This window comes from Phyllostomus hastatus, unplaced genomic scaffold, assembly GCF_019186645.2.
Source record: "Phyllostomus hastatus isolate PE091 unplaced genomic scaffold, TTU_PhHast_1.1 phas_scaffold_60, whole genome shotgun sequence".
In the NCBI taxonomy this organism is placed as follows: domain Eukaryota; kingdom Metazoa; phylum Chordata; class Mammalia; order Chiroptera; family Phyllostomidae; genus Phyllostomus; species Phyllostomus hastatus.
In genome coordinates, this window is record NW_025334038.1 from 10,876,771 (window position 1) to 10,895,382 (window position 18,612).

The 18,612-nt window shown below is 51.2% G+C and overlaps 1 protein-coding gene across 1 annotated transcript in view; it reads right to left on the bottom strand.

The window, feature by feature from the left end:
- TMEM163 (transmembrane protein 163) overlaps positions 1 to 18,612 on the bottom strand; it is a 223,407-nt gene that overhangs the window by 5,152 nt on the left and 199,643 nt on the right. Inside the window, exons 6-7 of the mRNA XM_045826113.1 lie at positions 9,160 to 9,271; positions 1,145 to 1,286 (exon numbers count right to left, since the gene is read on the bottom strand). Of these exons, the coding sequence (XP_045682069.1) occupies positions 1,145 to 1,286; positions 9,160 to 9,271 (254 nt within the window). The remainder of the gene's footprint in view (positions 1 to 1,144; positions 1,287 to 9,159; positions 9,272 to 18,612) is intronic.

Sequence of the window (18,612 nt, forward strand, 5' to 3'; positions counted from 1 at the left end):
CAGCCAAGCTGTTGCACAGGGCTAACCCCATAGTAGGAGTCACTCAAGTGGGGTGTGTCCACCCTTCAGATGAGCCATTTGTGGAGCAGCTTGGGTGGTGATGTGATGTGGTCTAAAGCTGGCCATAGGTATGTTGGTTCTGGAGCTTCTTAGGAGGGGCTCCAGTGCAGGCCAAGGTCAGCTGCTGCTTGTGACTGGCCCAGGCCTGCCTGGTAGGAGCTACACAGTCATTTGTGGTTGGCTGCCACTTGTGCTGGGCTTGTGGCTGTGGCGTCGAAGCTATGTTCTGAGACAAGACTGGCCAAAGTTTATGTCAGGCTTGGGGTCCCCTGAGGGGAATTACAATGCAAGTTGAGATCTATCACCACTTGTCCTGAGCATGCCAAGGCCAGCTGCTGCTTGTTTGGGGTTTGTGGGCCTTTGGTGAGAGGTTTTAGGAAAGTCCACAACATCAGCCAAGGCAGGCCCCTTGTGTGGATGATCCACTGGAAGCACTCAGGCTGGAAATCTGAGTTGAGGCGGGGAGAGGGGAGGTCTCAGAGAATGGCCAGGGTAAGGGAGAGCTCAGACTTGGCACTCACCTGTGCCTGAGGCTGAGTGAGGTAGGGCTCAGCAAAACAAGTGTGCCTGCCAAGGTTTCCATCCCTGGAGAGGGCTGCTCTGACCCCCTGCCCACCCTTTCAGCCCTCTCGATGAAGCTAATCAGTTCAGTCCCTCCCTGCACGTCCCTGGCACTTTTCAAGCTGCTGCCCCTGCACTGGAGCCCAGAACAAATGAGCTTGTGAGTGAGCAAGTCCATGCATAGGTCCCTCAAAAGGAATGCTTGAGATTCCAGTAGCCTTCTGTCTCACTCAGATGCAGTCCCCCCTGGTTTTCACAGCCAGTTTTCACAGTTATGGGGACTCCTCAGCCCAGCACTGGTGCCAATTGTGACTTACAGTCCATGCCTCTTATCAAAGTCCTTGCCTCACTTTGGTGCCAGCCACAAGAATGTCTGATCCCTGATGGGAATGTTTTCAGTCACCTGACCTCACCGAGGCTCAGGAGGGTTGCAGATACAAGGTATAACCATGGGGGGGGGGGGGGCGGGGGGGAGGGAATACTCTTGGCTGCAAGTAAAACAAAGAGGAAAACAGGCACTTACTTGACCCCGTAGGCAAATATGGTAAGACCAATCAGCACACCTGTGCTGCCATCCAGGTACCAGACCGCCGAGTTATGCTTGAACACCTCGGCACTCAGAAGAATAGAGAAGCCCATCACGCCTCCCACGAGGGAGTTAAACCCTGGGAAAGAAGCAGAGAGAGCCTGACGGCAGTGCCACATGAACTTCCTCAGCCCCCAAGAAGCTACCCAAACACCAGGCACGCCTCCAACATCCCAAACATGTGCTGCATGGAATGGTGCCCAGAAGCACTCTCACAGGTGAGAGCTGCCAACTCAGACACCTACATGGCTTGTCATGTCTTTGTTCAAATACCACAAGAGACCTTGCTAGCCAGAGCTGTCACCCCCAGTGTCAGTGTCCTTCCCCTGCCAGGCACTCATGCCCGCTTGACACAGCCTGTCTGTGCTCACTGTCAGTCCTCCTCCCTCCCTCGCACTGGCTCGTCCAGACCCCGGGGAAGTTCAGGGCAGCACCTGGCACACAGGACACATTCAAATACTTGGTGCGTCAGAGCTGTTGAATGTCTGCTGAGCCCAGGACCTAGCTGGGATCTTCTCAATCCTGTGAAGTCTAATTGTTATCCAATTTTGCTGATGAGAGGACTAAAGTTAAGCAGAGTATGGTTAAATAAACTGGCTGAAGTTATACAGATTGAGAGGAGCAGGACTAGGCTTCTGCCAGAACCCACATCCTTTCCTCCAGGGTCTGTGTAAGTCACCTGAGGATTTTCACTCTCTAGGAAGAGAAATGCAAAGTCAAGAACTAGGTGCCTGGTTGTAGAAATGGCAGCCAAAAGACAACCAGAGCTAACAGACACGATCGTCTCCTTTCACATATGTCACCCCTCAGCTGGTCCCCAAGACTCAGGTACCACACTTCCATTTTACCTGTGAGTTTTCAAAGGCTACATGGGAAGGCATTGGTTTAGAGGGGCTCCGGGGCCGCACTGTGGCGTGGGCCACTAGGCTCCTTGCCTGCCTCGGAGGGGTGTGATGGTAGCCTGGAGAAGCTCTGGGTCCAAGCTGGCCTGGAGACCTCCTGGCAGCTGGTCTGCACAGGGTCAGTAACCTTGCCAACAACAGGCCGTGTTTCATTTCTGGGGCAACTCCACCTGTGTGAGTACCATGCTTTCGCTGAACTAAGCAGTGTTAACTTCAGGTTCAAGTAGGAAAACTAAGATCAAACAATTTAAATGTGTTTACTGGGGACTGTACACCTAGCGGAGAGGTTCTAAAGGAAGAGCAGCTGGGGGAGGAAGAGCGTGGGGGTAGAGAAGGTTTGAGCAAAGCCTGAGGAAGACCCCTGTTCAGGGTCCAAGGCGGAGACTTCAACAGGCTGCTCCCCAGCGATGGGATCGAGATACCCTGGCTGACCCGGCAACCACATCTCAGTGGATAGCGCCACCCTCTCGCTCTTCCCTCAGATCTGTCTTCTCCCCACGCCCGTTCTCAGCTGATGACGGCCTTGTTCCTCTTGGAGCACACAGGTTCGGGCACCAAACCTCACCCTCCCCACACAAGCCCACCGCCCTCATGACAGTTGCCCCCCACACTCAGCTGCTGCTCCAGTCACCGCTGTTCCTCTGTAAGGCTGACCCTCCACACCTGTTCACGAAAGGACTTTGTTCTTGAAATTCTTCTCCTTCTTGTGGAACATTCCCACTGGGATAAATCTTCCCATCACCCACTGCAAACTCCTGCCTGACCGCACACCACCCACATCGCAAGCCCCATTCGCCGTCGACCCCTACAGAACTGGAAGAGGTGCCCACCTGATGGCACCTCCCATGCTCTCTTCAGCCCATTCCAGCCAGGTTCTCTCCCCACCAGGGTGGTGCCTGGGGCCAGTGGCTCAGTCCCTGCTGCCACACACCGTGGTTCAGTCGTCGCTCTCCCCTTACAGCCTCCCGGGAGGACCTTCCTCAGCCTCCGTGACTCTGCTGGTTCCACTCCAGCTCTTCCTTCTCAGTCTGCTTTGCCCGATCCTCTTCCTCCCGTCTCAGCACCCTGCCTCAGTCCCTGAACTCTTCCCCTGTCTACATTCCCTCCAGGCTGCTACCTCTGATCCCGTATGTCCGTGTCTCCCAGGCTTCTCTCCTTGGCCTGGTCTTTCCCTTCAGCTGCAGACTCGCTCACATATGCATCTCAAACTGGCCATGTTCAAAGCAAAAGCCTCAGTTTCTGCTCCAAAACACCTCGTCTTCTCTGTAAATGATGCCACCATTCACCTAGCTGCCAAGGCCAAAAATCTAGGAGCCCACCCTTCTGTCATACCCCAAATCTAATCAATCCCCACATCTAATCAACCATCAAGTGATTCTCACCAACTCTTACCTCCAAAACTCATTCTGCATCCATATACCTCTCACCACCTCCACCACCCCAGCCCAGACCGGCCCCCTCATCCCTGGCCTGCATCCCTGCCTCCTCACTGCCTTCCCTGCTGCCCCTCCTGCCCACATCTCCCTTAGCCCACAATCCACCCCCCTAACAGCAGCCAGAGTGACCTCAGTAAATGGACAGCATCTGGCTGTCCTCTGCATCTTCCTGTTTGTTTGTTTTTTAAAAAAAGTCTGTGTTCCACATCTTCTCTCAGAAGGCCACCAAAAGAAACAGCAGAAGCCATTAATTAGTCTGTCACAGGTGACCTGGGCTGGAGTTTCCCTCTCGGCCACTCTCAAACTCGGGGAGGTTTTGTTTGGAGAGTGGCTAGAGGACAGGGAGAGACAAGAAGGAGGTGACCACTGCCCCAGGGCAGACTGGAACCTCACTCCTCTGCCACAGGTGCACAGGTCAGCTGGTGGAGCCCTCCCACACAGCTAGTGGTGCTGAGAAAGGGTGCAAAGAGAACATGAGGTTCCCCAAGATGGCCACTAGATGTCCACTCAGCTCCACCAAGTCACCAGCTCTGCCAGCCAAGGACAGCCCAGCCTCCTGTTCTGACGGCCCACCAGTGTGCGCCCCCAGCAGGTCACAGTTGATGGACTCCGGGTCTGCCCAACTGGTTCACCTGCACCTTCCAGGAGGAGCCACTGGCCTTCTCCGCTCTGCTCAGCCTTGGTTATGACAGAGCCTGACTCATTTCAGCTTCGCCTCTTACGAGCCTGCAGGGGAGCGCTGCCCTGGGCTCACAGGGACTGGGGGACATCCTGCGTCTGCCCCGCAACATCCTTCGGAATGTCAGAGCCGTTGCAGCTGTGCGCACACCTCAGGAAGAACCCTGAGCTGTCAGCCCCACCCCGCAAAGCACTCACCTGGCCGAGGCAGCACACCAGGCCTCTCCTGCAGGGTGCTGTCCCCACCCCACCCAGGCCTGGAAGCTGGTTCCTGCCTCCTCGGTTAAAACCAGAGCTGTTGTCAAGAATAAATGCTGTTGGCTGTTTAAGAAGTTGTCTTGAGTAGATGCCGCCATTGTGGCCTTAATGACTAGATAAGAATCTGTATAATTAAGTGTATCAATTTTATGAAGAAAATTCTGATTAAAAGTTTTCATGTGCTTAAAACCATGAGAGGCTCTTGGCATTTCAGGTTGTGAAGGAGTGGAAGAGGGTCAGCAAAGGCTGCTCAACGCAGGCTTCCAGCCACCCCCATGGGCAATGCGGGGGCCCAGCTCCTGGCCCCCTGAGCCCCCCCTCTGCTCAGACCTGCCCCAGGTCCCTCTTCACAATCTTCCTCTGCTTGGTCTGCAGCGTGCACTTGCTGCACAAAGTCATTTACCTTAAATAATGCAAAGCCAGCTTCAGCCTAGTGCTGATAGCAACAATCACATGTTGATTAACTAAATATCTAAAGGGACAAAATCCAATTAGACAAGATTTACTGCACTGCACAGCACAGAATGAGGATGTCTGGCATTTACCCACACCCCGATGTCCCCGTTTCTGAAGATCTGCTTCTTGTCCGGACACAACCCAGCGACAAAGGATCTGGTGGGCTCAGCCTGACCCAATTCACATACGGCTCCAGTGGGGGAATCGGCCACCTCACCAGGCGACAGGTGAGGCCCATGCTCCCTGCCTGCACCGGCAGCACTTTGTGGAACTTGCTTTCTTCTTGGAGAGAATGGACCAGACCACGAGAGGGATACTCGCAGGGTGCCCTCAAAGGATGCCCTCCAGACCCAGCCCCTCAGAAACCCCCCCGTCAATGACAGGCACGTCTCCCCAACCCCACTACCTCTCCCCTTCCTCCCCGAGTGGGGAAAGAACCAAGAGATCACCACAAAAGGTTCCCTAGCTCTGCTAATCAATGAGTGAGTAAAACCTCATCCCAGAAACCACAATTAGCGGGAGGCAATTACCTCTGCGTATTCTGCTGACACTCCCGCCAAGCAAGGGAGCACAGAGTACACCACGCCCCCCAGCAGGCCCCTGTGGGTGACAGACCTTCCAGAGAGAGGGGCAGGTGCTCTCTCCCTGCACCAACCCGCACCTGCCTTCCTCTCTCCCTGCACCAACCCGCACCTGCCTTCCTCTCGCCCTGCCACCAACCCGCAGGGCCATGTCACCAACACTTCTTCACACCCCTAACCCTCTACCCTCGGACCTCGCCCGTCCAAGCCGCCAGTCACCCCGCCCAGCCCCCAGAGACCTCCCCTACTTCAGCACTCCCTCCCTCCATCTGCTCCCCACCTGATTGATGGCCAGAGGGCTGTTTAGAAAACATTAATCACGTCTCCTCAACATTTAAATATTTAGTAAAACATACAGAATGCTACCCTTGACGTGAAGTCCTGCATGATCTGCCCTCACCCACTGGTCTCCCCTGCGTGCCCCCGCCTCACGCAGCCCCTCAGATGCCCCGGCTCCCTCCCAGGTTCCCTCAGCCTGAGCAGCGCTCTTCCCTGCTTTCCCTTAAACCATCCACTTCGTAATGGCCCCTCCCTGGTTCAAGAGTGTGATGGAAATACTGCTTGTGTGTGGATAGTTTTGTGCATGAACATTATAAAGTCAGAAGTTATTTTGTCAGGAAAAAGATACCTAGCGTTGGGGTCTTCTCTATGTGCCGTATGAAGTGGTGACAAGTGAAAGGAACAATGAAATGCACATAGAAAGTGTCTGGGAAAGAGTAAATAGAAACATGATACAGAACTACTGTCAAGGCTGAGGGGTCACTGCTCTGGGAAGGTCAAGCCCCATGGTCATGGGTCCGAGGGCCCGACTGCTGGGTCCCCTCAGACTCGGAGAGCACTTCTGTTCGCAAACAGATAAAATGTGAGGCTCTGTAAGTCAGAGGAGCTCTGTGACTTCAGAGCTCAGCTCAGGACTGGGAGAGGAACGAGTTCTCCGTGCTCACCACCTCAGGCCCAGAAAGCTGTTCGGGCCGTGCAGCCTGCCCTCCCATCACCCGCACTCCAGGTGCAGAGACACGCGGGGGAGGCACAGAACACACAGCTGGAGAAACCAGGGTCCAGCCAGGCCTCCGCTCTGTTCAGCCCAGAGGGCTCGGGCAGCTGTGTTCCGCAGAGCCACATGAAGGACACCTGAAGGTGACCGGACCCAGCACGAACATCCCTGTGTTGTTCAGCCCTAAGGAAAGGACTCCATGGCCAAAGGAGGCATTTGCTTTTCCAGATTAAAAACTACCAGACCGCAAAGACCACAAGGAATGAACACTGCCCCCCAAATCCTGGGTCAGCCCCGGAGAGGAAAGAGTGTGCTCTAAGGGTCAGTTGGATACAAACTGTCTGTAAATCCATGCTGTCGGCGCAGGTGATAGAGGCCGCACTCAGCACCAGCTGAGGCCTCCCGCAGGCTTGCATCATCCTCTTGGGACTGAGTCACAAGATCTTCAGATCCAGCCAGGTAGGAAGAGCTATCCCTTTACGCCAGGGCAGGACTCTTTGTAGCAGAGGGACACACAGGGGAAAGAGGTCACCTGACTGCACTAGGTGCTCAGTCCCCAGCTAACGTGGCACACAGCACAGTGCCAGGCTCAAAAGAACTCTGCAAACCCGCTGGGCAGGTTCACTGCAGTATGAGCTCTAACAGCAGCCACCCCAGGACTTGCTTCCGCTGAGTCCTAACTGCACTGGGCCGGCCAAGGACGGCAGCCCCAACTGGCTGGGCCTCCAGGTCCACACAGGGGCCCAAAAGCAGAGCAGGGGAGCAGAGGCCCCAATCCCAGGCACCAACCCTTTTACTATTTTAAACAGCTGTTACTATTTTAAAAGTTTGGTTTCGACAGGCACATGGCCTCCACAGCACAGCGAGAAAGGTGTCATTTTGCAAGGACAGAAGCAGACAGCAGGCCCTGCTGGTCGAAATGGCATGGGGGACACTGCCAGGTCCACCTCCCCTGGGGTGCCACTTGTCCTGGCCCCTCGGGCAGCTATGGAGGCAGCACGAACCTGAGGGGGCACCACACAGACTGGGCACTGGCGTACAATAAAACTTCCTAGGCTCACCTCTGCCCCCAGACCCAGAGTAGTCAGGGGTGAGGCCCAGGAATCTGTGTTTTTAACAAACACCACAAGCAATGCTGATGCTGCCAGTGGTCGCGGTCAACTGACTAGTGTCTGGGGTCCCTGTGTGCAGTGGGCATGTCAGGTCACATAAGACCCAACGGTGTCAGGTCTGTTCAAAGGAACCACATACACACACACACACATGCACACACACATGCACGTGCATGCGCGTGCACACACACACACGCTGATGGTGCTCCTCCCAGGGCAGCTGTGGTTGCAAAGTTGAAAACAGTGCTCTGACTTCCTGCCCACCTGCCCCACTGTCCAAAAGCCCAGCTCCACACACAGCAGGGCATCAGCATGGGACGAGGAGTCAAAGTCCACACCGTGTCCCCAGGTTTTGTCACATGGGAGAGAAGGGCCCTCTGTGCTCCCATCTGCACCCTCCACAACAGACCTGACAGCCAGCCACCCATGCATGTCTGCCGGCACTCACCCATTTCACAGAGAGAGAACCTTGAGCACTGGCAGGTGGAGGGGGAGAGGTTATTTTCTTAAAGAAGAAATCCAAGCCCTGGATGGTGTGGCTCAGTGGACTGAGCACTGGCCTGCAGACCAAAAGGTCACTGGTTTGGTTCCCAGTCAGGGCACATGCCTGGTTGTGGGCCAGGTCCCTGGTTGGAGATGTGCAAGAAGCAACTCTCACACTTCGATGTTTCTCTCCCTTTCTTTCTCCTTCTGTTCCCCTCTCTCTTAAAATAAATAAATAAAATCTTTTTTTAAAGAAAAAATCCAACGATTTCTGCTCTATTTTGTGCAGACATACACACCAACCTACAAGCTTTTACCTTTTGACCTCTCACCCAGGGTACAAGGGTTCATGTCTCTACTCCTGACCCTCTGACAACTGTACATGCTCAAGAAAAAGAAAAAGGAAATGGCCAGGAGATTACGTTTGTCAAGTTCCTCGTTTTTGCACGGGCACTTGTTCTCGGACTGAAATGCATTTTTCCTGCTTTCACACACCCTTCTCCGTCACTCCAAGGCCATACAGAAAGCTCCCTCTGACCCCTAGGGACACGGGGACCCTTCCACCTGGTTTGGGTTTCCGGCAGAGAACACATGGATCACTTTTCCAGCGAAGCCCTGCTAATTGCAACCTCAACTCCCAGGTGAGTGTCTCACTAAGTGGAGGGGAAAATGAGCATGGAGAATCCAAAGAAAACTTACAGATTCCAGAAGAGACTCTGACTTTTTATTTGGAGCAATGCACATAAAATCCAAGATTCTAGAAAACCCTTTGCACTTCCTAGTTAAGCAGTTGAGGAGCCCCAATCTGCCCTGGTCGGAGGTCAGGGTGGAGGTGATTCATGAAGAGTTTATTATATTCCCAAAGCACAAGCCATCTGCCCTGATACGTGAACCCTGAGAATCATGAAACAGCCTGGGAAGGCGGGGCTAGTGAGAACCGACTCCCGATTGTTGACCTCTTCTGCAAGACAAGCATCTGAAAGTGATGCACACAGCATCTCCCCTCACTGTGACCGCAGCCCTCGGAGATCAGCCGCACTGGCCTTACTCACCATCTGTTATGAGCGCTCTGCTGGTCAGAACCTTCCCCAGCATAAACTTCAGCACAGCCAGGATGCTGCAAAGGATCCCACTTAAAATGGAGACACTGAACAGGAAATCATCCTAGAAGAGAAAGTTCCAGATTTCAACAGTTCACCTGCTAGAGCAGATTACCCGCAAATCACTTCCTTAAAATCAGCTTTGTTCCCAGAACCATCAGTCAAGTATGCGGCCACCAGGTTGCGGGAGTATTGCTTGTTTTCTTCTTAGTTACCTGTGTCACTGGAAAAGATGATCAAAAACAGATAATCCTGACTTACATGTCCTTAGAAACCCATTAAGTATTTCTTTTCCTGTAGGAGACTCCTTTCTACACTATTAAGCCAAAATGATTGGCAATCATTGATCATAACAGAGTTGGTCAGAATTGTGAAAACAGTGCCTTCTATGTAGAGTTTTTCAGAGATCACTTTAAAAGCAGCTGATGAAGAATTTTGGAGCATCTAAGTGTACCACTGGCCTCAGAACACGTCAGCACAGAGCCACTAAATCAGCCACACTTATGGCCATACTTTTCCCTTAAATTCACATGAGGCAACTAGAAGTTCAACTATCGCCTTCAAGGTGAGGAAAAGGCATCTAAAAATAGTTTGCTAGTGACGTCAACTTAGCGCTTCCTATAAGTTGTTACCTTGCCTTTGCAAGCAAATGAGTGAGTCACATGCCAAGGAGAACACCGCTGTCTCATGACCTGAGGGCCCAGGACGCTCCTCAGCCCCAGGTCCCCTGCATCGCTCCCACGGGACACAGCCTCCAAATTCTCCACTATTAAAATGCAACTGCCAGCAGAAATCTCATAAAGCATCACATATACCCAAAGAAATTGGATTCCTTCAGCATTGTATTATTCAAAATCACTAACCTGCTGACAGAAAGTTGGGAAGAGGGATGACAGCCTGCTTCCCTGAGTTCAAAACTGAACAAAGTCACCAGAAAAATCACCTCACTGCAAACAGGACAGCGATCTGCATGGCGCCAAAGCAGCTCCCCCACTATCCTGGTTGGTGGGTTGGTTTTAACACGTGTCCACAAATCTTTTGCAACTCCTCCCTCTGGGAGGCACAACTTAACTCCCGCAACCTCCCCTGCGTGTGGGCTGGACTTGTGACTGGTATCTAACCAACAGGGCATGGAAGGGGAAAGATAGTAACTTTGCAGTGGACAGCCCGGCAAGTGGGCTTAGCCAAGTGATCAAGATTAAAATGGCCTGTAATAAATTAGGCTATCATGTGCCTCCTGAATGACATGGCGAGAAGAGTGCCACTTGGTGTTCTACCCAAAAATCCATAACCTCAGCTTAATTGTGAAAAACATTAAGCAAACCCATATTGAGGGACAGCCTACCAAATACCTGAGTGCTACTTCTGACACATGCCAAGGCCATGAAGGACAAGGAACAACCGAGAAACTGTCACAGATGGGAGGCTAAGGAGACGTGAGGACTAAATGCAGCACTGCGTCCCAGACTGGGTCCTGGAGTGGACCAGGTCAGTGAGTGGAACAGCTGGGAAATCAGGCAGTCTGGGGCTCCCTTACCGGTGTTACCAACACTGTAGTTGGGTAAATGCTCCCCAGTCAGCCACGTAAGATGTTAAACCACAGGGGAGGCTGGATGAAGGGCATACAGGAACTGTCTGTAATCTCTTTGTAACTCTTATACATCTATAGTTATTCAAATTTCTTTTAAAAATCACTTTACTGAAGTTTCACCCCTTTGAATTATCAGTAAGGACCACGCCGCACCTGGTCCCTTGGCAGACACAAGTCCCTGCTGCACGTGAGGTTGCACCGCAGGGGCCGTGGCGGGAGAACCCTGAATCAGATGCCCTCTGTGCAGGGACTCTGCAGACACAGGGAGATGGGGCCCAGATGCAGGGAAACAGCACAGCATTACTGAGCAATCACACATCAACACAGACCCAGGTGGTGATGGAATTCAGAAAGCTTAAGATGGGAGACTGGGGCATTCAACTAAGCACTTCAAGGCCCCCAAATCAGAGGCTGAATTCTGACCTTGCTCACCCCACACCTTTCTGGCTCCATTCAATCACTGTGTTTGCAAAGCCCTCATCCCTAAACCTCCCAAGGTGAATGAAGTCTGCATTCACCCCACCCAGGGCCCAGGGGGCGGGGGTTGAGGTGCCCCCCACCCCAGAGGCAGCTGGAAAAGAGCCACTGTGGCTGTAGGGCCCTCTCCTGGGTCTGCATATCCAGGAAGCTTACTGCTGACAAAGGGCAGTGATGAGCCAGCAGGCCTTTGTTCAGGTACAAAATCCAAAAACAGAAACAAAGCCAACCTCTCAAATCTCAATTCTCTTTCCCATAAAGGGCAGTGAGATACCTACAGCCCCTGGCAAAGAGCTGATGTGCAGCAGATCACAACTGTCATCCCAGGACCCAGCGCACCATCCAGGCACTTACTCCCCCCAACAGTTGCATGAGGTGCTAACGGTAAGCCCCGGACTAAGTATGGTAAACATTCCTATAAAAGAAACACAGGGGACTTATTACTGAGAAGAAGGTATGAGTGGTGAAATGCAGGGAAATGTAAGAGACTGTCATTGGGACCCACAGTGGCTTATAAAGAGAGCAGGGGTGTTTGGGACCTATCCTTCACCTTAGAAGCGTCACCTCAGAGAAGTTCTCCAGGCTTAGGTGGCTCTGAGGTCCAATTCCTGGAGGAACAGGGGAGGGGCTGCTGATGTCATTGAGTAGTAGTTGAAGGCACCGAAGCAGGAGCCTCCATGAGTACCTGTGTGACTCTGGGCAGGTCACTGACCTCCCTCTCTTCCTCCACACCCACCTCTGTAAAATGGAGAAAGCAGCAGACCTCCCACTCCTGGTGGCTGCGTACCGTGTCCACAGCAATCAGCAGAATTCCCTTCCCAGGTGGCTTTGAGTCACACTTGGCCACCAGAGCCATCTGTGTGAGACTCGGAAGATAGAAGTGAAGGGGCAGCTCCTAGTCCCTGACGGCAGGTGCAGGGCCAGGTGCTGCCACAGCCCATGATGGGCTGCAGATCCACTGGCAACCCTTAGAGGGAGGGTGGCAGCAGCCCCCAGCCCCGCCCCTCCAGCGTCCTGAGCCCGGCTTGTGTGCAGCCTCACAGCAAAAGGCACTCACAGCATCGGGGTTGAGGCGGTGAGGGTGAGGTGTGGTTCTAGTCCATCTTTGGGCACCCAGATGGTGCCTGCTCTGCGCCACTCGTTACCCACATTTCCCTCCTTCCAGGCCCCTGTGACTTCAGGCCCAGGTTCCGGTGGCAGCCTGACAGGGGCTCTTCTGCAGCCCCCAGCCTCCTATAAGGTCCCTCCCTGCCACAGGGCCCTATCGGGTCCACTGAGAGTGGGGCCACTTCTCTGCTTGGAGCTGGCACGCCACTTCCTAAGGGTGTTTCAAAGTGTTTAGCCTGGGCCTAGCACACAGTAAGTGCTCTGTTTAAATGTGGAGAAGCCAATATGCAAAACCCAAGTTTTTCCTGTCCATGAATTATTTCTGCCACCCACGCTGTGTTCCCCAGGTCAGCTCTGAAGGAACAACGCCTGTATCGGCACCCTCTTGAAGTCTGAGAGAACAGAGACTGTGCCATCTCGAGGCCTCACCCAGAGCTACGAGGTTTGGTTGGCTACTATTGCTGCACTGACGTGTCTTAGAAGGAAACTAACCCTGAAGGACCCATAGAGGACCTGGGCTGGCACAGACCTGCCCGAGTCCCTCTCCCAAAACTGTAACAAAAAGCAGGTCCAGCTGCTCGCTACAGAAGCCAATACTCGAGAGGCGGGTGATGATGTAAAGGAAAGGGGTTTATCTTCAGGAGCCAGCCATCTGGAAGATGGGGGTCTCCTGTCTCAAAGCCCACCTCCTCCTCTCAGTGGAGGCAGAGGTTTTTATGAGGGGGGACGGGAACAGAACAAAGTGACCAAGGGAGAGGGGGTTGAGAAGCTCTCTACGTGCAGGCCCTTCCAATAAGGTGTCAACGTGAGAGACATTTGAACCTGTAGAGAATTTTTGGTGAGTTTATTGGAGCCAAACTGATGACAACTGCAGGGAAGCAAAATCTCAATTAGACAGGCTCAGTTCAGGTGAAGGTTGACCTTTATCAGAGAAAGATTCTGGCCTAGGACATGACTACCCGCCATGAACTGATTTTAGTTAATAAGTGTTCATTTCAGACCATCCTTTGTGGTTACTTTAGGTCTCTGAGTTTGTAAGCTGCCTCACAGGCCTCTCCTGAGCTTGTCAGGTTAAGATGTGGCCCCTTTTCCTCCACAAAGGCAAGTGACCATCCGGAGTGCATCATCCTGGCTTAGTCATCCAGGATCCGCGTCATCCTGGCTCCAGGGCTGCAGGTCAGCAAATCTCCCTGAACTGGGATGCTTGAAGGTCGGAGTCTGTATCTTTTGGAGTTAGTGCCTAGGATTCTTAAACAAACACGCTGAGCCTCTATAAGCTACACAGTAGTCAGAGGCAGCACTCACAGACACGGTGTCCGAAGAACGGTGGGGCGGGCTCCAATTTCCCACCGTTACAAAACCAGCTTTCAGAACCCTAGGAGAGCTCTGTGATTTCCCCACCAGAGCCCGCCTGGCTCTCCTCTCTCCACTCTCCCACCGCACGTATTGTTAGCCTGAGCCTGCTCAGCACATTAGTTGCTGTCATGGACTCTTCGGTCCCCCAAAGTGCGTATGTTGAAGCTGTAACCCCCCAACATGATGCTGTTTGTAGATGAAGTCTTTGGGAGGAATTATGGTTAAATGGGGCCATGAGGATGAGGCCCCTGGGGTGGGCTTAGGGGCCGCATAAGAAGAGGAAGTGGGCTCTCTCTCCGCCTGCACCCACTGAGGGAAGGCCGGGTGAGGCTGCAGTGAGAAGGCAGCTATCTCACTGAGGTGTGAGCAATATCATTCCTCTTAAGCCACCAAGTCTCTGGCATTTTGTTATGACAGCCTGAGTTGACTAAGTCCCTGGGTGTAATAAAAAATAAAAGTGTTTCTGAGAGGATTCCTCTCTAAGAGTTAGGGAGCCAGAGCAGGCGTGGCTAACGATAAGAAATTACAGCGCTAGCAGGCATGGGAACACCACTGACTTCCTTCAAAGTGCAGTCACACCCGTTGTGCCTCGCTCGATTCCCACAGCCAGGTCTGGCCGGCACCTGACGGCAGGAAAAGCAGATGCACAGAGGCCGAATGACTTGCCCAGGGTCACTTAGCTGGCAGCAGGACCTGGATCAGGTCCCAGCTGGAAACTGTACCAGGTTGCTTCATCTGTGGCCTTGTCAACATCTCTCACAGCATCACTGAACCAGGGACTCGGTAAGAACAGAGGGGTGACCATTTCCTTGTTAGGTATTCAGTTTCCACTGTTACTAGCACTGGGCCGGTACGCTCTCAGATTTGGATAGAAGATGAGGGCAAAAAGTACAAGAAAACTGGCCACTGACTCAAAAGTCAAGTACAATTTTAAAAATATAAAGGGTAGCCAGAGATTGGGAAGAAAACATTTGCAAGCACATTTGTTAGAGATATTATACCTAGAATATATTAAGAATTTCTGTAACTCAAGAGAAGAAAACAGAGGACTCAATTTTTTAAAATGAGCAAAAGGTTTGAATGAAACAATTTACCAAAAAAGATACATGATAAGCAAATAAGCACAAAATACTCACCATCAATTCATCAACAGGGAAATGTAAATCAAAACCACCACGAGACACTACTACATACCAGTTAGAGTCAGTAAAATTTAAAAGAAATAATAAGGATGATAGTGAGGATGCAGGGCAACTAGAACTCTCACGTACTGCTGGTGGGAGTGTAAAGAGGTACAGCCACTGTGTAAAACAGGTTGGCCATTCCTTGTAAAGTTAAATATTAATTTACCATAGGACCCAGCAATGCAACTCAGTGGTGTTTTCTGAGAATAAACCAAAGCCTATGTCCACACAAAAACCTGAATACTAATGTCCTTAGCCACTATTTTCATAGTGTCAAAACACTGGAAACAATCTACATGTCCATCAACTGGTAAATGGACAAACCAACAAGGAGATACACCCATACAGTGGAATACTGCTTGGCAACGAAAAAGAATGAACTACTAAAGCATTCAGCAAGGCTACAGCTACACTTCAAAAGCATTATGCTAAGTAAAAGGAGGCAGACAGAAGAGACTAAATACTTTATAATTCCATTAACAGTACAGTCTAGAAAAGGAGAATTATGCCAACAGAAAGCAAACCTGTGGTTGGGGAGGGGTGGTAATTAATGACTGCAAAAGTACATCGTGGAACCTGTTGGAGTGACAGAAATATTCTGTGTCTTCATCGTGGTGGTAGTTCTTTGACTATATATACCTATCAAACCCCATCAAACTGTATGAGAAATTGTATTATATGTACATTACATATCAACGTTACTAATTTTTTAAAAAAGCAATTTATTGCCCTGGCTGGGTGGCTCAGTTAGTTGGAGGATCATCCCGTACACCAAAAGGTTGTGGGTTTGATCTCCAGTCAGGGCACACACCTACGTTGTGAGTTCAATCCTCGGTCAGGGCATATACAGGAGACAACCAATCGATATGTCTCCCTCACATTGGTCTCTCTCCCCCTCTCACTCCCCCCCCCCACTCCCTTTCCCTCTCCCTAAAAACAACAAACACATCCTCAGGTGAGAATTTTTTAAAAAGCATTTTATCTCAAGGAATCCTCAGGTAACAAATACTTACATAGTTCAGTTTATGAACATTATTATATTATACATAGTGTCCATTATCATGATATAGGATAGGGAAGAGAGATCAGACACAGTCATTATAAAGATTAAATCGGAGGCTTAGAGAGGTCAGTGGTGCAACATGGACCCTGATGGGCCGACTTCAAGCCTCATGAATTTTCTGCTGATATATTTCCACTGTCCGGGTGGTAAACACTCCTTTTTATAGACTTATCTCAAGTGTTTCCTCCTCTGTTGAGCATTTCCTGACAACTCATGCTCTAAGAATGACACTTGCACTCTGCACCCCCACGGGGCCACGTCCTCGAGGGTCCTGTGGCATGTCCTTGCCCTTGTTTCTTTCCTCGTCTCCCTCTCCTGTAAGCTCACTGACGGAAGAGACCCTTTCTCATTCACCTCAGTATCTCTCCCCATGACAATAAAAAATGGTGATATGAACTACCACACGGCACAGAGGGATGAGTCATAATCACCCAGACTTTAAGAGCATTTTATGGAAGATGCAGAAATGTTATCCATGTAGCCATTTGTCATCCTGACCCACAGTACACGTCAGTGGCATGAAGTTACAAAACCAAGTCAGTAAAGGTGTTCCTGGGGTGGTGGGGCAGGGAGAGGAGAGGACTAAGCTGATGGATTTCTAATGATCAAAGGGGATGTGGGAATGCACCTCAGAACAGGTGCCCTCGAGCACCAGCTGTTTCTCTGGAACTTTGGAGGGAAGCAGGACTTCAGTGAGGGCAAGGCCGAATTTGCAAACGTGGGAGGGGGGTGGGAACAGACCCTCACAGCCATACACATGCTCCAGATCACCAGACACGAGGTGGGTCTGCACATATCTCTCTGCTCCCACCGGCCGGGGCTGTGGGACGTGCAGGCCCGACTCTAGAGGCCTCCCCACTCCTATCACCCCTCAGCCCCAACCCTACCTCCGGACAGCCTAGGGGAAGTCACTTCAGCCTGGTCTCCGCCTTCCAAACCACATGTGACAAAGGCCCATGGTCAGTCCATCTGAGAAGAGGGATTTTTCTAAGACCTAGTTATACCCTAAATCTACAATTTCCCAACCTCATGGGTCCCAAAACATGAAAAGCAGCACCTTAACTCAATGGAACAAATCACTTTATATAGAAATTCTAAGACCCAGACAGACCCCTGCAGCACAAAAAGCTTTCCACCCTGAACTCCGTGGTCTGTGCCAAGACTAATCCTGTCCTGCCTAAGAGATCACGTCACAGAAACACCCACATGCACCGGCTCTCACCCAGGTTCTCCCCACCAGCCCCATGACCAGGCAAGGGACAGCCCACCTTCCCCATAAGCATCAAGTGGTCTTAAAATTACAGAGCATTAGAACTGGAAAAGGGCTTAGAGATCATCTAATTGATGATGCAAGCGGGGAAACTGAGGCTCATACAGAGCAGGTGGCTCCCCCACAGGCAGCAGAGAGTGGCAGAGGCTAGGGCTTGGACCATCGGCCGCCTTTACCTCAGCAGCCACACGCTGTCAACTCCTTCTCATTCTCTGCACTGGAATGTGGTGAAAGTGACAAGGCTAATTTTGGGATTCAAAGGCAATTGGGGAGAGCTGATAAAACTGATCTGGGGAGGATCTTGCACAGACATGTGGTGTTAGTCATTGCACACCCAACTCAGCCGACCTGCCGCCAGGGTCAGCTTCCCTCCAGGAGGATGCAGGGCCCTGCACTGCTCCACCCACAGACTAGGGCCCTAGCAGATGAGTTCCTGTGACCTGATGTACACTGATAAAATGGTGACCTTTTCCAGCCCCTCTCAGCAAAGCCAAACCCAACCAAACCAACCAGATGGAGCCAACCCCTCTGCCTCACCTGTACCATTCTCCCCTTCCCCCACTCTGCTCCAGTCGCCCTGGCTTCCTCCCTGTTCCTCAAACAGAGCGAGCACACTCCTACCTCAGGACCTTTGCTCATGCTGTTTCCTCTCACTTCCTCATCCCTGTCGTATCTCTGCTCGGATATCACCTTCTCAGTGAAGCTGTTCCTTGACTATAACCCCTCTCCATTCCTGATCTTTTATTTTTAAATAGCACTTTTCACATTCAAACACATTTATGGATACTTAAATTTAAAAATACAGTAAAATGACAATAAAATCACAGCTATCAACAAATGAACCTAAAAAACAAAAAAACAAAAACAAACTAAGCAACAACTAGAACAGGAAGAGAATCACAGAAATGGAGATCACATGAAAGGTTATCAACGGGGATGGGGAGAATGGGGGAAAAGGTACAGAGAATAAGAAGCATAAATGGTAGGTACAAAATAGACAGGGGGAGGGTAAGAATAGTATAGGAAATGGAGAAGCCAAAGAACTTACATGCATGACCCACTGACATGAACTAAAGTTGTGGGGAGCGGGGGGAATGTTGCTGGGAGGGGGTGGAGGGCAGAGGGGAATAAAGGGGAGAAAAATTGGGACAAATGTAATAGCATAATCAATAAAATTTATTTAAAAAGAAAAAAGCAAAACTGAAAACTCAGTTTCTCATTTGACTAGCCACACCCCAGTGCTCAATAGCCATACATGGCTATTGGTTGTCATGTCGGAGAGTGCAGATTTAGAATATTTCCTTCATCTCAGAAAGCATTACTGGACAGTACTGACTTAGAAACAAGTTACTTATTC